Source organism: Coregonus clupeaformis, chromosome 40 (genome assembly GCF_020615455.1).
Source record: "Coregonus clupeaformis isolate EN_2021a chromosome 40, ASM2061545v1, whole genome shotgun sequence".
Classification (NCBI taxonomy): Eukaryota; Metazoa; Chordata; class Actinopteri; order Salmoniformes; family Salmonidae; genus Coregonus; species Coregonus clupeaformis.
Window position 1 is genome coordinate 26,154,900 of NC_059231.1, and position 23,848 is coordinate 26,178,747.

At 43.9% G+C, this 23,848-nt stretch overlaps 1 protein-coding gene across 1 annotated transcript in view; it reads left to right on the plus strand.

Annotated features, from left to right (window-relative positions):
* The first annotated feature begins 683 nt into the window (after nt 1-683).
* The window catches only part of LOC121572506 (target of Nesh-SH3-like), a 50,715-nt gene continuing 27,550 nt past the window's right edge, over nt 684-23,848 (plus strand). Inside the window, exons 1-11 of the mRNA XM_045212034.1 lie at nt 684-1,189; nt 10,075-10,254; nt 10,900-10,968; nt 11,101-11,233; nt 12,074-12,255; nt 12,465-12,514; nt 16,446-16,488; nt 17,556-17,621; nt 17,816-17,874; nt 21,696-21,894; nt 22,015-22,092. Coding sequence (XP_045067969.1) covers nt 1,096-1,189; nt 10,075-10,254; nt 10,900-10,968; nt 11,101-11,233; nt 12,074-12,255; nt 12,465-12,514; nt 16,446-16,488; nt 17,556-17,621; nt 17,816-17,874; nt 21,696-21,894; nt 22,015-22,092 — 1,153 coding nt within the window. The 5' untranslated portion in view covers nt 684-1,095. The remainder of the gene's footprint in view (nt 1,190-10,074; nt 10,255-10,899; nt 10,969-11,100; nt 11,234-12,073; nt 12,256-12,464; nt 12,515-16,445; nt 16,489-17,555; nt 17,622-17,815; nt 17,875-21,695; nt 21,895-22,014; nt 22,093-23,848) is intronic.

The window sequence follows — 23,848 nt, forward strand, 5'->3', positions numbered from 1 at the left end:
GACTCTTGAATATTGGGCTAGTGGGACACCCCTCTTTTACATTTTAGTCATTTAGCAGACGCTCTTATCCAGAGCGATTTACAGTAGTGAGTGCATACATTTTCATACTTTATTCATACTGGTCCCCTGTGGGAATCAAACCCACAACCCTGGCATTGCAAGCGCCATGCTTTACCAACTGAGCTACACGGGACTTTTCTCATTTTCCTCATACCTCCATTTTTGCAAGAGACTCTTACATAACCTTTAAGCACCTTACAACTTTGGGCTAAATTAAGAGAGAGGTAACAAGAAGGATGGAGAGAAAGAAAGGAAAGAGAGAAAAAGAGAATAAGTGCAAGGAAAACTCAGGAAGGGCCTTAGGGATGGAAAAGACTGCCATTGTAGAAAAAAACGAATGGAAAAAGAGAAAGAAAGAATGAAAGGGGGAATGAGAGAGAGAGAGAGAGAGAGAGAGAGAAAAAAAAACTAAATAGAACGAAAGAGTGAAAAAGAAACGGCCAGAGACAGAGAAGAGAGAGCGAGAGTGGGTGTGACGGCAAGTAAAAGAGCGCAATTCTATGTGGGAGAGACAGGGAGCGAGAAAAAGAGAAAGGGGGTGTGTCCCTGTGTCCCCTCCCTCTGTGGCTATAGATGCTGCAGGCTGGTCTCCCTGCATCCCAGAGCACAGCACAGAGCCCCAGAGCACCAAGCCCTTCAGCCTCAGCCTCAGCCTCAGCCAGAGCCTGTCCAGTGTGCTGCACTAGTCCTGAGACCCACCAGCTCAGTGAAGTAGTGCAGCCACCAGAGTCAGCATAACTCACACAGAACTAGGATACTTACTTTACTATCCTAGTTCTACTGTTCTAGTTCTACTGTTCTAGTCATGTACAAGGCTCAGTCTGTGAACTAGTCCAGTGCTGGTTGATATTTACTCTGTGAAGTTCTCCAGTACTGTTGTCCAGTGGCTCACTTTAGTCCTCCTCTTAGTCCTGAACTGAGATCATTTAGTGGAACACCTGAGCAGAAATCTACACAAGTCTTCAGTCAACTGTATCTAGTGATAGCCACCAGCCAGTCCTTTGTACCTGAGACCTCTGCAGATCAGCTACAGCCATGCAGCGCTCACACACCTTCCTCCTCTTCCTCTTCCTCATCTTCATCGTTGGGATGGTGCTGGCCGGCTCGTCCACGGCTCTGAGAAGCAGAGGTAGGTGACATCTGCATCACGATCATTGCCATGTAGAACACTTACAGTCAACTCCTAAGAAATGCAATGCTAATGGAATTGCTTGGCTTGCATAAACTGGAGCATGCAGATACAAAACAATGAAAAAGACTGAACTTGAATTTGAACTGATGAACTCAAATACAGAGCTTGCAGTTATCCAATATGCACTTATCAGGAATCGACTGTACATCAAATAACATTAATATGTTGTTATGGGAATTCTGTCATGCAAATCATAGGCTATTGAGTTTTGCAAAGAAAGTTAGCCTCAGATTATATAAATAAAATGTGAACGTATTGAAATGCATGTGGACATGCAGTTGAATTAAATGTAGACACCCATGCACATTATATGATTGCAATACATTTTATGATGCTGACTGCTCAGATTCATGAAGAATTGTTGGACCAAACTATACAGTATTGGTGGCTGGTATTTTATCATAATCAGAAACAGTTAATTAACAATAGACAGCATGTCCAGTGTTATGAAACATTTGGTCCATTACATGATCCAAACCAACGTGCCGATTTTATTTTCATGGTATAGGACTCTGCATACTGTGCAGTATGATGAATGGTACGCAATTGTTATTATATGTTGGATGTTATGTCCTGCAGATGTTGCCGTGACAACCACAGGTGGTCATTGCCACACATTGCCACACATTGCCTGGAAGGCCAGTGATTCTGTGAATGTGTGCCTAGAAGCATGCACCCCAGTTCATCATAAAGTTTGCCCTATTGTGGTACACAGTAAGATACACTACACTCCGCACCTACTGTAGGTCTACTGTACATCATGTTGAACATTGATGGACTGTCTTTAGTTGATCTGGAGAAAGGTGTTCTAATTCTGTTGCTATTCACAACAGTCCATGTCCAAAATTGGGCTTGTGCTGTTTTTATGAGCCACGTAAATTTGTCCCATTTATATGAAACAAGGTTGGCAGACGAAGGTGAGAGAGGTTAACTGCTGCCAGAGATCTGTATATAATGATGAGATGCTCATGTCTCCGCCCTAACAATGGTAGTCGTTGTCCTAAAGGCAGAAAGGCAGCCGATAAGCTTAGGTCTGCATATTAAGCCCATAGAAATACATTGGGCTTATTTTGGACAGATTTTGGTGAGAGTGGAACCTCTCTCTTTGCCTCTTCCTCTCTGCTGCTACTAATAGTGTTCAGTCTGCAGGGTTGTTGGTAGTTTGGCCCTTGTTAGAATGTGCCATGTGCTTGTCCAGAAGTGTGCCATGTGCTTTTATTGCAGTTTAATTACTTTAAATTCAAGTGAAATAGATAATAAACAAAAGTGAAATAAACAATACAAAATGAACAGTAAACATTACACTCACAAAAGTTCAAAAGGGAAAATAAATAAACATAAATATGGGTTGTATTTACAATGGTGTTTGTTCTTCACTGGTTGCCCTTTTCTTGTGGCAACAGGTCACAAATATTGCTGCTGTGATGGCACACTATGGTATTTTACCCAATAGATATGGGAGTTGAGCAAAATTGGATTTGTTTTCGAATTCTTTGTGGTCTCTTTCTATATCTGTCTCTCCCTCCTCTCACTTTTGTCTGTCTGTCTGTCTGTCTGTCTGTCTGTCTGTCTGTCTGTCTGTCTGTCTGTCTGTCTGTCTGTCTGTCTGTCTGTCTGTCTGTCTGTCTGTCTGTCTGTCTGTCTGTCTGTCTGTCTCTCTGTCTCTCTCTCTCTCTCTCTCTCTCTCTCCTCAGCATTTAGTTCTTTTTAAACATGTTGTAAATGAGGCCATAAAATGGAATCTGTTTAATATGGGAATCAGCCCTGTTTTGAGGGTTCACTCTGATTTTCACGACAGTCACGGAAAACTCTGGATTTTTCACAAGTGTCTGCCATGCTGTCTCATTGACCCACACCCGCTGTGGCGCATACACACGCGCCACACACATGCATGCGCATGCGCACGTGCACGTGCCCCACACCCGCTGTGGCACATGCACACGCGCCACACACATACATGCGCATGCGCACGTGCACACACACACACACACACACACACACACACACACACACACACACACACACTATATATATATACACACAGTGTGTTTTAGTTTAATTCTGGCTCCCGTTCCCATGTCTCCACAGTGCCGCCACACTGTTTTCTGTGAATTAAAGTTGGGCACTTCGAAAACTTTGATGTTAATAAAGCTGATTTGAAGTGAGTGGGACTCCAGAGTGGAGTTGGTAAGAAGGGCAAGCACTGTGGAAAAACTGTGACATTGGCTTACAGACAGTTCCACAGTGTGTTTTTAGCTGAAGTTGGCCTACAGACAATAACATTGAGATTGGATGAACGAGTGTAACGTGAGTTTGTTTTGGAGGTCTGTCAGAGGTGGGTGTGGCTCTTCATTTTGGCATGTGTTCCCTGTCCCTAGTTGGAATATGTTATGTCAAGTTATCTCTGGCTGAAGTGACCTCAAATACAGACTTCGGATCAGTTTGTTGATGTGCTTTATATTTCTTTGTGCATGTTAGGTGTATGTGCTCTAACAGCCTGAGAGATGGAGGGATGGATGAGAGAGGGCTAGACAGATGGAGGGATGATTAGAGAGCAATGGAGGGCCGGAGAGATGAAGGGAGGGAGAGTTGGTAAAAGGGAGAAATTGAGTTTTGCCTATAAAGAAAAGAAAACAGCTGTAGTTGAGCCATGTGTGGGAGATATAGTATGAGATCAGGGGGACCAGTGCAGGGAATAGCGTGGGAGCCTTAGCCCAGGCACGGCTCTCTCCAGCTGGGCTGTGAGGTAAATCTCCCCCTGAGAACCCGGAGCATGGCTGAGCTGGCCCATGGCCGAGGGTGTGTTGTAGTGGTGTAGAGCCCCCTATAGCGTATCAAACACCCCTCTCCCCCGTCCTGCATTGGAATTCTGTGATAGGTGAGGTTTCCTTGTCATTTCTTACCACCTTCAAGCTGTTTCAGTTTTTCTCAAAGTTTGCTCTTTTTGTTTGAAGGCAGAACCATTCCAAACCCTGTTTCTTTTGCTATTCTAGTTGGCATGGACAAGAGAGATTTTTTACACTTCATTGACTTAAATGAAGCCGAATCTGTTACCAAGAGTCGTAAAACATGTCTTTGCTGGGCGTGGGAAGCCAAGTCCCCTTGCACCTTTCCACCTTCTCATTCCCAGGATGGAAACCCAATATCCAAACACCCGCGGAGCTGCTTAAACTAAACTAGAGCCACAAAGCCCCACGCACACAAAACCTGCCTAGCAGTGTGTGAATGTGTGTTTTATGTACTGTATGTGCATACAGTGGGATAATATTAGTCAATGTCCTTTCAAACAGAGGAGGGAATAGAGGAATGATAGAAGGACACGAGAGAGGAGAAATTGAAAGACGGAGTGCAGAAAACAAGCTGCTAAGAGGACCTAGTTTGGGTGTGCAAGAGAGCAAGATCTAAATCAACAATGTGACAATGCTGATTCCAAAGCTACACACACACACATGCAGACACGCGTGCACACACACACACACACACACACACACACACACACACACACACACACACACACACACACACACACACACACACACACACACACACACACACAAACAATGTGCATTTGCATAGCTGCGAGAGCACTGAGCTCACCCACGGACAGGCCTAATGACCTACCCTCTCTCCCAGAGGACCATCCATCACCAGTGATGAGCAAAGATGGCCGTCGTGAAGCCCAGTCGCCTCCAGTCAATTTTTCCACTCAGTGTGTCCTGTCCAAGGGAGGTTCTCCAATCCAGCCCTAGAGGAATAATGGGATCAGAGTGGAAGTAATTCGGAAGTGTTTATTGTATTTTTTAAGTGTGTTGGCTGTGTTTACATAGTTTGGCTGATCCTTTGGTCCATTTTTTGTGGTGATTCACATGTATGAGTTTTAGCTTGCGTGTCTTGAGCAAGGCAGGATTTCAGTTTAGGATTGTTTAAGTTTAAAGGGCCAATCTGCAGTTGCTACATCCATTTTCCACTTTGACCTTAAATTAATGATAGATACCCATTGATTCTTTAAGAATCTAACTTATAAATGCCTCATGAGCTTTAGTTCAACAGTCACACCCCATCAGAACAGTAAAGAACACAATTGTGTGTGGGGGGTCCCGGGGGGGCAGTCCAGGAAATGGTGGGGGGGGGGCAGTCACCAGTGCTAAGCTATGCTTCATCTCTTCTCCGGGCTGGATCTGGCCACAATACTTCGTCCACATCACAAGATAAGTTTTCTCTTGCCAAACATCGAGGGAAGTGCTATATCTCCTAGCATGGCGTATCCAACCTTGGACAGAGGCTTTCCTCTATGTCCCCACATGCGTCCTCCATTGCCTGGAGAAGCGGCATGCGGGCATAGGGTTGGCGATCATACACTTTCCAGCGCCAGGCTGAGAAGAATTCCTCTATGGGATTTAGAAAAGGTGAATATGGGGGTAGGTACAAAACTACAAATTGTGGATGGGTGGCAAACCAGTTTTGGACCAGAACAGCCCGGTGAAAACTAACAATGTCCCATATAACCACAAATCTAGCAGGCTCTTGATCTGGATCAGGGACAAGCATTGTGTAAATTGCATCCAGAAAAGTGAGCATATGGCTGGTGTTGTACGGACCCAGTGTGGCATTGTGATGGAGGACCCCGTTTTGAGTGATGGCAGCACACATAGTTATATTACCCCCACGCTGTCCAGGGACATTGGTAATTGCCCTCTGTCCTATTACATTTCTTCCGCGGCGCCTGGTTTTGGTGAGGTTGAAGCCAACCTCATCCACATAAATACATTTACATGGGCATCCATCTCCAATACTCTCTGTAACAGACAAAAGGATATACAGATGAGTAAATATGGTATGTCTGAAGTACTGGAAGTAGTGTTGCATACATACCTCTACAAAGTCATGTCACAGATTCTTGACTCTGTCAGAGTTTCTCTCAAATGGCACCTTGTAAAGTTGTTTCATCGTCACTTGGTGCCATTGGAGGATGCGTTGTATGGTCGACAGGCTTACAGCATTGATGTTGTTAAATATGGTGTCATTATTCAAGATATGTTCTCTTATCTCTCAAATCCTAATTGCATTGTTGGCCAAAACCATATTTATAATTGCAGTCTCTTGTACATCTGTAAACAAGCGTCCTCGTCCTCCATGATGTCTTTGCCTTTCCACTCTGTACAAAATTCAAACACAGTATGTGTTCAGCATAGGAACTGTAAACAATGTACACAAAAATGTAGTACAGCATGATAACCAACCTCATTCATTCAATGCAGTGCAGTAAATGGATGGCTTAGAGTTACAAATGTTTATGCAATACTATGCAGTCATACGTATTTTACAGTACATTACTGTAATGCTAAAATAGTCAGTTGCATACCTGTTCTCATTTCTGAAGGTTCGAATTATGGACGCCACTGTAAATCGACTCAAGTTGGGCAGGACTCTCAGTCCAGCCTCTCTCATGGTCAAACCGTGGTTGATCACATGATCAACAAGTGTTGCCCTAAACTCATCAGAGATGACTCTCCTTCCTTCTCTTCTTTGCCCTCGTCCTCGTCCTCTTCTTCATCTTCCTCTTCCTCTTCCTCTTCCTCTTCCTCTTCCTCTTCCTCTTCCTCTTTCTCCTACTCCTCCTCCTCCTCTTCCAACTATTCGTCTTTGAATTTGTCCTCGTTGTTGTCCCCTGCCTCTCCCTCCTACTCCTCTTGCTCTCTGTCCATTGTTGGCATCCATTGATCAAAACAGTCCTATACTACAGTAAAGCAGTGATTGGTTAGTGATCAGTTAAGCAATTAGTGTTTGCACATGTGAGGAGTGTGTGTGTGTCCTGGTGAATAAGTGTAGCATTTTGATTGATTGTGTTTGGAAAAGGAAAGCAAGTCACTTCCTGTTAGATTTTTGTGTTTTAGGTAGAGAATTGTGTGTAGTGTTTTGAAAAAAGTGTTTTATGCAATTGACAACTGAGTCAAAGGCTGAGAAATAGCTTATGGTTTTGGAGATTTGGTGTGTAGTTTTGCACTTTGAGTGAGAGGTTTCAAAAATCGTGTGACATGAAAAGATTTTGTGTGTAAGCAGTTGGAAAAAACTGTATTATACTTTTGGTTTACATATGTTTATGGTTTTGTTGTATGCTACTGTATACAACAGTAATGTTTGGCCTAATAAATATTTTCTGTTTCTACATTGCATTGGTGTTTACAGTGTACTTGTTACCCCTCTCAGCAGATTACTTTCACTGTAGAACATTGTATTGAAATGTAGATATAAGCCTATGAAAGACCAAAGAGCTTTATATGTAGAACAACAGTGTTTACATGGTATATCCAAAAATTTACTATTATGAAATAAGTGTTTGCCATTTGATGCAAATGCTTCATTCTGACATGTGTTTATGGCATTTTGAATGCAGTGTTACATTTTGAAGGAGATGTGTGGCATTTTGCATATGTCTCCTTTTTTTTGAAAAAAGGAGACATAGTTTTGAAAACGTGTGTAAGCAGTTGGAAAAAACTGTAATTCAACTGCTGACTGCCCCTTTAAGTTACAGCTAGGTGCTTTTTTCTGATATTTTCATGAAGTGTTATAGCAGAGAAAGCTGCTGTAGCAAACCTTATGACATGGTGATAGGCAGAGCTCTCCTCAATAAAAACAAAACATCTCACTTAGTAACCACTCAGACAAACCCTGCAGCTATTTATGAAATGTGCATTGGTTATCACCTTCTAATAACATTCAGATGACATTTATGAAAGGCCTTATGATTTATTTATCTATTACATAATAAAACAATGAGCATTGCTCCTGAGACCTGGAACAGAGTGTGTCCTAGAGAACATGAAGCATACTGCACACACTGTGTCCTTTTCACAACATGTGCACAACATCTTCTCTGAAGAAGAGCCAATTAGCTATCTCAATTGTTTTATGTAAACATTTTACATTGAGTTGCTCTCATACTTGTTTAGTAATGATGTAATCACTATGGTAGCACAATTGTTTAGTAATATGTTGTTACCATAGGTGCAAACGCTTAGTAATTATGTCCCTTGGTTGTCAAAGGTATCCCCTTTCTTTGTGGTTCATCAGTACAAGGTCATAGAGTCAATTGCTACATGTCCTTTTGCTGAAGTATTTATTCTTTACAAATAACAGGCTAACTAGAGGTCTGCTGGCCTCTGCCCTCAGTATAGCCCTAGGTGTGTGTGTGTGTGTGTGTGTGTGTGTGTGTGTGTGTGTGTGTGTGTGTGTGTGTGTGTGTGTGTGTGTGTGTGTGTGTGTGTGTGTGTGTGTGTGTGTGTGTGTGTGTGTGTGTGTGTGTGTGTGTGTGTGTGTGCAATGCCGGAGGTGATGACCACACTGCATTCTGAGCTCCTGGTTCCTCTTGCCAGTTGACATTTGACCTCCATTGTGGTTATGAATATTAATTTGGTCCTCAAGCTCTAGGTCAGTTGTAACCGTGACAAAGCTTTGGTCAGTTTGAACATTCTGTTATGTTGGAGATTTCATCTGTCATTCTTAATCCTCTCTGCCTCATATCCAAGACGATAACAAAATCCTCTTCTTCCCTTAGCTATCTGTGTTATGGTTGGCTAATATTCCAATCTCGTCTTATCGATTCTGGTGGCTTGGTTGTGAACAGTTTCCCTTTGATGTAGATTGATGATTGGGGTTATGATTCTGTCTATTTATAAACATCCAGTCATTTTAGACTGGAAATACAGATAAGTCCCTGTTGTAGAACGGCCAAACTGTTGGGGTTTGGACCAGGCTGTTAGGTGACTGAGTCAATGTTTGCTTGTTTTGGAGTTGGAGAAACGCAGCCAGAAGTTTCCTAATGTTTCATACACTGGAAACCCCTCTCATTGGAGCCAGAGCTAGAGCCAACCCCTCATTGTTAGATCAGAAATATAGAGGGAGAAACAAAACAAATGCAGTCTTGATAGGAAACACACAGTTGGCAAAGGCTGAGGCTATTCATCAAAGCATGGTTTCCCCTCATTTCTCCCCAAACTCTTTGTCTCTGGTGGCTGCTGACAGTACGTGCACGTTTTTCTTCAAAAGCACATTCAACAATTTACATTTGACTCTTTAGTTTGCCTTTAGATATCTCACTGCAGTTCGCTGAATGCACATACTATACAGTGAAGTAAACTGTTTGATCATTATGCTCTCAGACCACTTACTGTATATGTGCCACTGTCTCATATACCTTTACTTTACTTCTATCTTTTTTTGTGTTTATCTTCACGCGTTAACGAGGCAGACACTTTGCATCCTTCCCTAAACTCTCATACCAAACACAGTCCTGGCCAAAGGTCTCTCACCCAGTTAACACTCCTGTTTACACTACCAGTAAACACCAGTGAAACCAGTCTTCTGCCCCTGCACTGCACCTCTTTCTGTTGTCCAGTTTGGGTCTTTGTCTCTCTATGGTTTCTGCCCCTGTGTAACCTCTTTCTCTGAGCTCCTTGGGTTCCACATGTGGTCTTGGGGGCTCAAGCTCTGTTGATTTTGGCAGGAAATGTCAACATATTTGGCAGCAGATTGTCTGTGTTTGTATGTTCGTGTGTGTGTGTGTGTGTGTGCAGTTGATTACTGAGATGTATCATTGAACACATTGTGTTTTGGCGGTATCATAAACACAAGCCCTCTGTTTGTTAATTAGCTTCTTGTTTCCATTGGATATGTTCACAAAGCCAGTCTTATAACTATGATTGGTCCAATTCAAAGCAGCCTCTGTCTGTGTATGTAGAGTAAGAGGAAAGGCATACATCGTGCCCAATGTGTGTCTGTGTGCCCACCATGCTGACCTTACTGAATGCTCTCCTCTCCCCCAGTGAGACGTCAGAACATGAAGGTGAGGATCAATGCTACAGGGGACACCATCGTGATGAAGTTTGTCCGTCCCAACACTGACACCAAGCTGGAGGGCTACATCCTGGGCTACGGAAGCAGCATGTTCTCTAAACAGTTCATCCAACTCCCAGAGGATGGACTGCCCTACGAGACTGAGATCGGTGAGGCGTTTGTGTGTGTGTGTTTTGTGTGTTATGTATGATTGCATGATCATTCCCCAGGGCATTGACACCATAATCAAACTGTGAATGATGCCATGCAGATTTTCCAAAGGAATACAAAGATTTGAGCCTTTGAGGCTTTACAGACTAGAAACTATAGAGTGCTCTCGCACACATTTTAGTCATGGTTTGATTATATGCATCACCGACAGAGAACACATCTGTGCAGACTCACTTTGACTCCTTCAACACGCACACACACCAACACACCAGTGGAGGCTGCTGAGGAGATGGCGGCTCATAATAATGGCTGGAACAGAGCAAATGGAATGGCATCAAACACATGGGAACCATGTATTTGATACCATTCTACCTATTTCGCTCCAGCCATTACCACGAGCCCGTTCTCCCCAATTAAGGTGCCACCAACCTCCTGAGCTACACACATGTAGATGCACACACACACCTCACTCTCAGTGTGATGTCAAAGACAGCCTGCCCTTTCTGGAATGTTCGGTCAGGTCACATATGAGAACGTCCAAACTCAATCCCATTGAGGGCCTCCTGAAACACAATAACATTCAGAGACATTAATTAACAACCTATCTTCTGTTATCAATGCTAAACCCTGACTCTCTATTCCAGATGCCGAGCCCAAGTACCTGATCGCTGTCCAGCCCATCCCAGTCAATGATGTGAAGAAACAGTGCACAGGTACTGCACATGCACCAACTCCAAGTGTTACCAGTAATAATGTGATAAATTACATTGACTCTTTTCTTATTTATGCCCATTCCTTTGAATCTGACGAGGTTGACCTTCGAACTGACCCCTGTGACTCCACAGGCAAGGTGAACCTGGAGAAGCCCCTGCACCTGGTGATTGGATCTGTGACCCCCACCTCGGTGCTGCTGTCCTGGGGGACCTTCCTCAAGACGCCCTACGAGGGGAACATCATGAACGATTGCCTGGAGGACGGGTGAGTTAGCACACAAACGCACTACACACGTGCACGCTCAGCAGAGTGAGCCAGTACAAGTACACAGCCCACGTCCCAACCTGCCTACAGAGGTTCCAGTGCTTGTTCGTCATGCTGCTGTCTGTCCACAGACATACAGGGCAATAAGGGTGCACAGATGTGCCAAAAAGCACACAGTGAGTCACACCACAGTAAGAAGATTATTTTCACAGCTTGAAGAATAACAAAGCTGTTTTTCACTCAAACTCACCCTCATATCATCTACAACAGACACCTTTAAACATATGGTAGAACTGCAACACATCGTCTGCCAGTCTTTCTGGTTACTGAGTGGAGGTGGAAGGCAGTGGGCAAGGGCACAGGCGTTCAGTAGTGGTGGAGTGATCCTCATCCTACACATCAACTCATTGACACACTCTTCTCTACTTCTCTAAACTTCCAAAGTTCTCTCCCAGTGGAGAGAGCTTTGGAAAAGCCATTGGAAAGCTTGACCTCACCCTGCTCTTCTCCCAGGCCCTACTGGCTTTTTAAACTCTCTAATGTCAGTTACGGCTGTCACTGCCCTGTGCCCCTGGGCTGCACAACACTTCTCAACCAGGATACTAGAACTTACAGCTTTGCTTTCATGGCATTCACTGACACAAAATGGTGGACAGACTGTCACAGTTTCATAACAAGCCATTGTTTTAACTTACAAATCAGTCCTAGAAAACGGTGCCATCATAATGCTTTAATATCCATGTTAGTTAACACAGTCACTACAGCATACACAATGTTATAATACTACTGATGAAAATGTGTGATAATGAACAATGTTGTGTTCTATCTGTGTTGACCCAGGAACTACACGGTGCGCTACCGTGAGAGGAACAGGAAGTGGACCTACCAGACGTGCCCTGCCAGCGACACGGTCATTGACAACCTACAGCCTAACATGGCCTATGAGTTTGGTGTCCGCCCCAACAATAAGGAACGGAGCGGAGTGTGGAGCAAGCCAGTGATCCACAACACCAACATGAGCGGTACGTCACCTAAACCCTTCCCCTCTTTCCTTCCATCGCTCAAATCATTCCCCCTTTAAATGGCCAAAATTGATGCAGCATTGACTCTGTCAGTATCTAACAGATCACATTTTATATATACTGTATATTCCTTATGGTCCAATACTAGTAATATATATTCTATTAGTTCCAGTTGTTCATTAGTTTTGTGTTGTGGTTGTGTTTTGCAGAGAAGGCCATGCAGAAACCCTACAAACCAAGGACCCCTCTGAAGCCTGTGGTAAGTACTGCACTCATTACTCTTTTACTGTGATCTAGTGATTATGTAGTGTGCTCTAGTATGTGTGCTCTAGTATGTACAGTGCCTTGCAAAAGTATTCATCCCCCTTGGCGTTTTTCCTATTTTGTTACATTACAACCTATAATTTAAATTGATTTTTATTTGGATTTCATGTAATGGACATACACAAAATAGTCCAAATTGGTGAAGTGAAATGAAAAAAATAACTTACTAAAAAAATGTTAAACAATAAATAACGGAAAAGTGGTGCGTGCATATGTATTCACCCCCTTTGCTATGAAGCCCCTAAATAAGATATGGTGCAACCAATTACCTTCAGAAGTCACATACAGTGAGGGAAAAAAGTATTTGATCCCCTGCTGATTTTGTACGTTTGCCCACTGTTAGATTAATTTGTATTTTAAGAATAATGACTAAAGGACTTAACACCCACCGACAAAGACATGATCAGTCTATAATTTTAATGGTAGGTTTATTTGAACAGTGAGAGACAGAATAACAACAAAAAAATCCAGAAAAACGTATGTCAAAAATGTTATGAATTGATTTGCATTTTAATGAGGGAAATAAGTATTTGACCCCTCTGCAAAACATGACTTAGTACTTGGTGGCAAAACCCTTGTTGGCAATCACAGAGGTCAGACGTTTCTTGTAGTTGGCCACCAGGTTTGCACACATCTCAGGAGGGATTTTGTTCCACTGCTCTTTGCAGATCTTCTCCAAGTCATTAAGGTTTCGAGGCTGACGTTTGGCAACTCGAACCTTCAGCTCCCTCCACAGATTTTCTATGGGATTAAGGTCTGGAGACTGGCTAGGCCAATCCAGGACCTTAATGTGCTTCTTCTTGAGCCACTCCTTTGTTGCCTTGGCTGTGTGTTTTGGGTCATTGTCATGCTGGAATACCCATCCACGACCCATTTTCAATGCCCTGGCTGAGGGAAGGAGGTTCTCACCCAAGATTGACAGGTCTTTTGTGTTTCTTCCATTTGCGAATAATCGCACCAACTGTTGTCACCTTCTCACCAAGCTGCTTGGCGATGGTCTTGTAGCCCATTCCAGCCTTGTGTAGGTCTACAATCTTGTCCCTGACATCCTTGGAGAGGTCTTTGGTCTTGGCCATGGTGGAGAGTTTGGAATCTGATTGATTGACTGCTTCTGTGGACAGGTGTCTTTTATACAGGTAACAAGCTGAGATTAGGAGCACTCCCTTTAAGAGTGTGCTCCTAATCTCAGCTCGTTACCTGTATAAAAGACACCTGGGAGCCAGAAATCTTTCTGATTGAGAGGGGGTCAAATACTTATTTCCCTCATTAAAATGCAAATCAATTTATAACATTTTTGACATGCGTTTTTCTGGATTTTTTTGTTGTTATTCTGTCTCTCACTGTTCAAATAAACCTACCATTAAAATTATAGACTGATCATTTCTTTGTCAGTGGGCAAATGTACAAAATCAGCAGGGGATCAAATTATTTTTTCCCTCACTATAATTAGTTAAATAAAGTTCACCTGTGTGCAATCTAAGTGTCACATGATCTGTCACATGTTCTGAAAGGCCCCAGAGTCTGCAACACCACTAAGCAAGGGGCACCACCAAGCAAGCGGCACCATGAAGACCAAGGAGCTCTCCAAACAGGTCAGGGACAAAGTTGTGGAGAAGTACAGATCAGGGTTGGGTTATAAAAAAATATCTGAAATTTTGAACATCCCACGGAGCACCATTAAATCCATTATTCAAAAATGGAAAGAATATGGCACCACAACAAACATGCCAAGAGAGGGCCTCCCATCAAAACTCACGGACCAGGCAAGGTGTCACGCCCTGGCTCTGGGACTCTGTTATGTTGAGCCAGGGTGTGTTGTTTCTATGTGTTTTGTGTGCTAGGGTTATATTCTAGTTCATTTGTTTCTATGTTGGCCAGTGTGGTTCTCAATCAGAGGCAACGTGTATCAGCTGTTGCTTGTTGTCTCTGATTGGGAACCACAGTGTGTTGTGGGATCTTGTTCCGTATAGTTTGTATTGTAACCAAGGACTTCACGTTTCGTATCGTTTGTTGTTTTGTTCGTGTGGTGAATCCAAAATAAAGGATGTTCACTTATCACGCTGCGCATTGGTCCACTTCCTCCGACGATCGTGACACAAGGAGGGCATTAATCAGAGAGGCAACAAAGAGACCAAAGATAACCCTGAAGGAGCTGCAAAGCTCCACAACGGAGATTGGAGTATCTGTCCATAGGACCACTTTAAGCCGTACACTCCACAGAGCTGGGTTTTATGGAAGAGTGGCCAGAAAAAAGCCATTGCTTAAAGAAAAAAATAAGCAGACACGTTTGTTCGCCAAAAGGCATTTGGGAGACTCCTCAAACATATGGAAGAAGGTACTCTCGTCAGATGAGACTAAAACTGAGCTTTTTGGCCATCAAGAAAAACGCTATGTCTGGCGCAAACCCAACACCTCTCATCACCCCGAGAACACCATCCCCACAGTGAAGCATGGTGGTGGCAGCATCATGCTGTGGCAGGGACTGGGAAACCCCTGGGGGGGGTGTTATGCACGCTAAAGTTTTCCATTTTTTGGTGTTATTTCTTGTTTGTTTCACAAGAAAAAAAATTTGCATCTTCAAAGTGGTAGGCATGTTGTGTAAATCAAATGATACATTTTAATTCCAGGTTTAATTCCAGGTTGATACAAATGATACAACATTTTAATTCCAGGTTGTAAGGCAACAAAATAAGAAAAATGCCAAGGGGGGTGAGTACTTTCGCAAGCCACTGTAGTGTGCTCTAGTATATAGTATGCTCTACTAGTATGTAGTGTGCTCTAGTAAGTAGTGTGCTCTAGTATGTAGTGTGCTCTAGTATGTAGTGTGCTCTAGTATGTAGTGTGCTCTAGTATGTAGTGTGCTCTAGTATGTAGTGTGCTCTAGTATGTAGTGTGCTCTAGTATGTAGTGTGCTGTAGTAAGTCTTTAGTAAGTCTACAGAGTGCAATATAAGAGCTGCTTGGAGCACTTTCTTTCCATTCCTGCTCCTTAGTGGAAAATAGCTAAACAAGCAGCTAATCATAGTTGGCCAAGACCAGTAAAGAGGAACATAGCCAGCTAATATCTGCATTACTGAGGAGGAGAGGAGAAGAGTGAAAGGAGAACTGGAGGAAAAAGAGGGCAAAGTAAATATTGGATTTTGGAAAGAGGTGGAGCAGAAAGGAGAGGAGAAAAGAGAGTGGAGGGAAAGATGGAGAGAAGCATTGGCCTTGAGTTTCTGGCCATGCTTAGTGACTGGACTGTGTGTCTCTGTCGTCTCACGTGCCCCCGGCCCCACTCTCGTAAAGCTGCACAGCTGGCCAGCATCAGCCGCAACACTGGCACTTCCTGAGGGAAAGTTGGAATAACGATCTTCCCGCCGGAGAGCTTACAGATCAGACACGGAGAAGAGGGCATAGGGTTATGTGTGAGAGAGAGAGAGAGAGAGAGAGAGAGAGAGAGAGAGAGAGAGAGAGAGAGAGAGAGAGAGAGAGAGAGAGAGAGAGAGAGAGAGAGAGAGAGGCGAGAAAGAGAGAGAGAGAGAGAGAGAAAGAGGGAGATAGAGAGTGAGAGTAAAGATATAGGGAGAGAGACAATTGATTATTTCACTCACTAAATTAGTGAAGTAGATAGCTCTTCATATTCTCATTGTTGTGTCATTTTTTAAATTGTATTTTATTTAACCTTTATTTGTCCAGGCAAGTCAATTAAGAACTAATTAAGAACTTATTTACAATGACAGCCTGTTCAGTGACGACTCGAAAGTGCGGTAATGTTCAATGATCATAGAGTATCATGGCTGATCTCTCTTTCTCCACCACCTCCCTCCACCCATCTCTCTCTCTCTCCCCCCATCTCTCTCTCACTCTCTTTCTCTCTCCTAACAGAAAACGGCCAACATGCCACAGGCCTTCTTCCCTCCTCGTCACGGTAAGTCAATAGACACAGACAGACACACACATTGATTTGATTTTGATTTCACACACACACACACACACACACACACACACACACACACACACACACACACACACACACACACACACACACACACACACATACACACACACACACACACATACACACACACACACACAGACACATTTTATTATTTATCCTGATTGCCTAGTCACTTTTACCCCTACCTACATGTACATATTACCTCAATTACCTGGACTACCTCGTACACCTGCACATGGACTCTGTACTGGTACTCCTTTTTGTGTTATGTTTTCCTTCTTTTATGTAGCTTTTTTGTTATTATAATTGTTTTGCATTATTGGGGAAAGGCTCATAAGTAAGCATTTCACGATAAAGATAAAGTCTACACCTGTTGTATTCGGCGCATGTAACAAAAACATTTTGATTTGACACACAAACATGCACACACACACACACACGAACACACACTCCTGCTTTGGTCATACCCACTGAACCCTGGTTTAATACAGCTGCAAAGACTTTACAGGACATGATGATTTATCACTCTCCCTCCGAAACGTCTGTTTCACCCCTCCTCACTGAACCCTGTTCTGAGGAACCAGCACTGGAATAATTTTTAACAGGACGTCTGATTTACGACTCTGCAGACACGACCTCATCATCATTCAATTCCAGGTTATACAGTAATCTCTTATTCTTCCTTCTGAATCCCACAGTGTTTATTCCAGGTGACCAGAGAAGATGGTATTCCTGTGTACCTGTCTACTGTACATGCAGTACATCTTGCCTTTGATGATGATGTGATCAGCAAGATACATGCTTGCTAGGGCTGTCAATGTTTTTTGAATCATCTTTGTGACAGGCATAGTGTACTTAACTCATGCCATACTGTACAATCTGCGCTGAACTGTAATGCACTGAGCCCATACAGACATACTGCACTGCACTGCAATGAACTGAACAGAGCTACACTGTGCATGCCATTTTCATTGGGAAACTCCAGGATGGGAAAGTGATGATAGCTGTTTTTATGTGTGTCCCTTCCTTCTGTTCAGCTGTCCATAACAGGAGCCAGGGCAGAACCCTCTTCAGGACCCCTGTAGTTCCAAGGACCACCTTCGGTAATGAGCCATGCAACTATGTCCTATGATCTCTCCTTCTTGATCTTATTCCCTCTTGACCTTGCAGTCTTTTAAATCTTACACTTTTCCTCAGAAAAACATTGACACCATTTCACAGTTTACATCCTGTAGCAGGACATAAAATCTCTCTCAACAGATTGTGTGTGGTTCTTAAGGTTTGCTATGTTCCTCAGCGCCAACCTCGGCCAATAAACAGCACTTCATGCCCACTCCCCGACCCACAATGCCTCAGGTGCAGCACGAGCCAACCGGTAAACAGACAGACACTTTAATCTCTAATGAGACAGGAAGGCTTAACTGTCAGTCAGCTTGGCTGCAGCCATTGAAAAGCTGGGTGGGCGGGGTTTCAGAGGGATCTTTCTTATGATTGGCTGCATGAGTAAGATTGGCATGCACTGAGTACAGTAAGTACAGTGAGGGAAAAAAGTATTTGATCCCCTGCAGATTTTGTACGTTTGCCCACTGACAAAGACATGATCAGTCTATCATTTTAATGGTAAGTTTATTTGAACAGTGAGAGACAGAATAACAACAACAAAAATCCAGAAAAACGCATGTCAAAAATGTTATAAATTGATTTGCATTTTAATGAGGGAAATAAGTATTTGACCCCCTCTCAATCAGAAAGATTTCTGGCTCCCAGGTGTCTTTTACACAGGTAACGAGCTGAGATTAGGAGCACACTCTTAAAGGGAGTGCTCCAAATCTCAGCTTGTTACCTGTATAAAAGACACCTGTCCACAGAAGCAATCAATCAATCAGATTCCAAACTCTCCACCATAGTCAAGACCAAAGAGCTCTCCAAGGATGTCAGGGACAAGATTGTAGACCTACACAAGGCTGGAATGGGCTATAAGACCATCGCCAAGCAGCTTGGTGAGAAGGTGACAACAGTTGGTGCGATTATTCGCAAATGGAAGAAACACAAAAGAACTGTCAATCTCCCTCAGCCTGGGGCTCCATGCGAGATCTCACCTCGTGGAGTTGCAATGATCATGAGAACGGTGAGGAATCAGCCCAGAACTACACGGGAGGATCTTGTCAATGATCTCAAGGCAGCTGGGACCATAGTCACCAAGAAAACAATTGGTAACACACTACGCCGTGAAGGACTGAGATCCTGCAACGCCCGCAAGGTCCCCCTGCTCAAGAAAGCACATACACAGGCCCGTCTGAAGTTTGCCAATGAACATCTGAATGATTCAGAGGAGAACTGGGTGAAAGTGTTGTGGTCAGATGAGACCAAAATCGAGCTCTTTGCCATCAACTCAACTCGCTGTGTTTGGAGGAGGAGGAATGCTGCCTATGACCCCAAGAACACCATCCCCACCGTCAAACATGGAGGTGGAAACTTTGGGGGTGTTTTTCTGCTATGGGGACAGGACAACTTCACCGCATCAAAGGGACGATGGACGGGGCCATGTACCGTCAAATCTTGGGTGAGAACCTCCTTCCCTTAGCCAGGGCATTGAAAATGGGTCGTGAATGGGTATTCCAGCATGACAATGACCCACACACGGCCAAGGCAACAAAGGAGTGGCTCAAGAAGAAGCACATTAAGGTCCTGGAGTGGCCTAGCCAGTCTCCAGACCTTAATCCCATAGAAAATCTGTGGAGGGAGCTGAAGGTTCAAGTTGCCAAACATCAGCCTCGAAACCTTAATGACTTGGAGAAGATATGCAAAGAGGAGTGGGACAAAATCCCTCCTGAGATGTGTGCAAACCTGGTGGCCAACTACAAGAAACGTCTGACCTCTGTGATTGCCAACAAGGGTTTTGCCACCAAGTACTAAGTCATGTTTTGCAGAGGGGTCAAATACTTATTTTCCTCATTCAAATGCAAATCAATTTATAACATTTTTGACATGCATTTTTCTGGATTTTGTTGTTGTTATTCTGTCTCTCACTGTTCAAATAAACCTACCATTAAAATTATAGACTAATCATGTCTTTGTCAGTGGGCAAACGTACAAAATCAGCAGGGGATCAAATACTTTTTTCCCTCACTGTAGAGAGCCCCGGATCTCAGGAGAAGATGACTGTCAGTTCCAATACTGCCTCAGACAATTCCCAAGGAGGCGGAGGTAGGTTGCTATGGCAGCATGGCTTAGCCACGTGGTTGTATGGTCCTACTGAGAACATCCCATGACCTTTTGAGCACATTGCATAAGCGCTGCTTGTTCCCGCAATGCGTTTCTCATCAGTTTCGTCCCACAAACAAGTCAATCGTCTTTCTCTGTCTTCCTCTACACTCTTAGAAAAAAGGGTTCCAAAAGGGTTCTTCGACTGTTCCCATAGGATAACCCTTTTTGGTTCCAGGAAGAACCTTCTCTGGAAAGGGTTCTACATGTAACCCAAAAGGGTTCTACCTTGAACCAAAAAGGGTTCTTCAAAGGGTTCTCTTATGGGGACAGCTGATAAACCCTTTTAGGTTCTAGATAGCACCTTTTTTTTCTAAGAGTGTATCTTTGTCTCACTTCTTTACGGTCTGTCCATCCATTTGTCCATACTGTGTATCAATCAGCATCTTATACCATGATACCAGTCCACATTCATTAATCTGTTGATTTCAAGACATTTAAAACATTCTACTCACATTCCCCAACACAACTGTTCATTTAGAATCATTATTTTAACCCACGGTGCTTTGCTTTCAGCAAGTTGCAGTCTAGAAGGTGTTCAGTCCAGTCTGCATGATAAAGTAGCATGCTACAAAATGACCCCACTTTCTCCCCAACAGGAACAGAGCCTCAGATCTACCATAAAATGTCCTAATTTCTCATCTTCTATACTCTGTACCTCCTTTCTATTCCACCCCCATCTCTTCCCTTCCTATCCTATCCTTCATTGTATTCCTATTCGTCTATCGTTCATGTTGTCCATCTGGAACAAGTGTTAGCAAAACGTTAAGTTTAAAGCCCTACCTGTCTGTTTATAACACAACTACACCACAAGCACCCCCCCCAAAAGGCCCTCTCCCTGACCGTAACTGTACTAGCATCACCATTACATGCCCATTAACATGAGAAGTGACACTGAAACACTGGAATGCCATGTTATCTACTCATCTACAACGTTCCCCTTCCTCTCTCTCTCTCTCTCTCTCTCTCTCTCTCTCTCTCTCTCTCTCTCTCTCTCTCTCTCTCTCTCTCTCTCTCTCTCTCTCTCTCTCTCTCTCTCTCTCTCTCTCTCTCTCTCTCTCTCTCTCTCTCTCTCTCTCTCTCTCTCTCTCTCTCTCTCTCTCTCTCTCTCTCTCTCTCTCTCTCTCTCTCTCTCTCTCTCTCTCTCTCTCTCTCTGTTCCCTCTCTTCTCTCCCTTTGTGAGTCGAGGTAAAGTACCTGATCGGATTAAACAATCGATCAAAGATGGTCATTAAAATCCCTCGCTAGGTGATCAATACTCCCTCTGTTAAAACCTCATGGTTCACAGTCCTCCAGAGGCACACAGCCAAATGTATTTTGGACGGCCGTATGTCACAGGTGTCCTAGGTTTGGTAGCCTGGTAGCAGCGTATGTGTGTAGTAACACAGTCGTTACACTGAAAACTGCTCCATATGGGCTCAGCTCCTTTGAAATCCAACCCTCTGTATCAACCTCGTGCCAGGTAGAGATGATATCTGTTATGTGCTGATTGGATAAGTTTCCCCAGTCCAAGTCGTAAACACATATCAGCCTGGTTATCGGAGAGCCTTTCTATCTGTTCTCTATGGTTCTTCTATTTCATCTGTTAAAGGATTCTATGGTTTCTCTCTCTAAGCCATTCTATTTCTATGCCAATTTATCCTCTTCGTTTTCCAGTGTCAAAGACCTGTCCATGGTGTACTGTCTGTTCTATTAGATTATATTTCTATGGCCTCATGTACCACTATCCTCTCTCACCCACCCCAGGACGAGCAGATCAGATCATATCTGCCTCCTCTCCTTCTGTGGGTGTCACCCGTGCCTCACCCGCCGTCTCCCTGCCCTCCCCCTACCTCCCCTTACCCTCCCCCCACCTCCCCTTACCCTCCCCCCAGCTCCATCACTCCCCCACCCTCCCCCATGCCTCCCCCCAGCTCCTGCCCTCCCCCAATCTTCCCCTGGCTTCCCCAGCTGACCCTATGCTTAACCCCAATCGTAACGGACAGAGACACAGGGGACCGGCCCAGGCCAGACCCCAACAGGCAAGGCCCCAACAGGCAAGGCCCAGGCCCAAGCCTCAGGCACAGCCCCAACAGCCTGCTAAGGTCAACCAGAACCTACAGACCCCCACGGGTAAAGATCCTGCTCTCGCCCCTCAGTTAGGCTGTAACAGAGCCATAGAAACATGTATAATGGATCATTGAGTCGCAGCTTCTTATCCTCTGATAAAAAAGTAAGTTATCTCTCACACAGCTCCCAGCCAATATCAGGTGGGACAACCTCTGCCAAGACCCGCCATCGTCACTGAGAGGGCCAATAGTAACATCCAGGGTAACGATGACAACATTTAGTCCTATCACCATCTCTGTTGTCATCCAACCTCATGAAACCCAAAACTCTCATTGGTCATGTCTGTTCACAATCAATCATTCATTGGATGACCTCATACAGTGGGGAAAAAAAGTATTTAGTCAGCCACCAATTGTGCAAGTTCTCCCACTTAAAAAGATGAGAGAGGCCTGTAATTTTCATCATAGGTACACGTCAACTATGATAGACAAAATGAGATTTATTTTCTCCAGAAAATCAAATTGTAGGATTTTTTATGAATTTATTTGCAAATTGTGGTGGAAAATAAGTATTTGGTCACGTACAAACAAGCAAGATTTCTGGCTCTCACAGACCTGTAACTTCTTCTTTAAGAGGCTCCTCTGTCCTCCACTCGTTACCTGTATTAATGGCACCTGTTTGAACTTGTTATCAGTATAAAATACACCTGTCCACAACCTCAAACAGTCACACTCCAAACTCCACTATGGCCAAGACCAAAGAGCTGTCAAAGGACACCAGAAACAAAATTGTAGACCTGCACCAGGCTGGGAAGACTGAATCTGCAATAGGTAAGCAGCTTGGTTTGAAGAAATCAATTGTGGGAGCAATTATTAGGAAATGGAAGACATACAAGACCACTGATAATCTCCCTCGATCTGGGGCTCCACGCAAGATCTCACCCTGTGGGGTCAAAATGATCACAAGAACGGTGAGCAAAAATCCCAGAACCACACGGGGGACCTAGTGAATGACCTGCAGAGAGCTGGGACCAAAGTAACAAAGCCTACCATCAGTAACACACTAGGCCGCCAGGGACTCAAATCCTGCAGTGCCAGACGTGTCCCCCTGCTTAAGCCAGTACATGTCCAGGCCCGTCTGAAGTTTGCTAGAGTGCATTTGGATGATCCAGAAGAGGATTGGGAGAATGTCATATGGTCAGACGAAACCAAAATAGAACTTTTTGGTAAAAACTCAACTCGTCGTGTTTGGAGGACAAAGAATGCTGAGTTGCATCCAAAGAACACCATACCTACTGTGAAGCATGGGGGTGGAAACATCATGCCTTGGGGCTGTTTTTCTGCAAAGGGACCAGGACGACTGATCCGTGTAAAGAAAAGAATGAATGGGGCCAGGTATCGTGAGATTTTGAGTGAAAACCTCCTTCCATCAGCAAGGGCATTGAAGATGAAACGTGGCTGGGTCTTTCAGCATGACAATGATCCCAAACACACTGCCCGGGCAACGAAGGAGTGGCTTCAGAAGAAGCATTTCAAGGTCCTGGAGTGGCCTAGCCAGTCTCCAGATCTCAACCCCATAGAGAATCTTTGGAGGGAGTTGAAAGTCCGTGTTGCCCAGCGACAGCCCCAAAACATCACTGCTCTAGAGGAGATCTGCATGGAGGAATGGGCCAAAATACCAGCAACAGTGTGTGAAAACCTTGTGAAGACTTACAGAAAACGTTTGACCTGTGTCATTGCCAACAAAGGGTATATAACAAAGTATTGAGAAACTTTTGTTATTGACCAAATACTTATTTTCCACCATAATTTGCAAATAAATTCATTAAACATCCTACAATGTGATTTTCTGGATTTTTTTTTCTCATTTTGTCTGTCATAGTTGACGTGTACCTATGATGAAAATTACAGGCCTCTCTCATCTTTTTAAGTGGGAGAACTTGCACAATTGGTGGCTGACTAAATACTTTCCCCCCCCCACTGTAGCTTACCCATAATACCATTTTCATCACTCCACA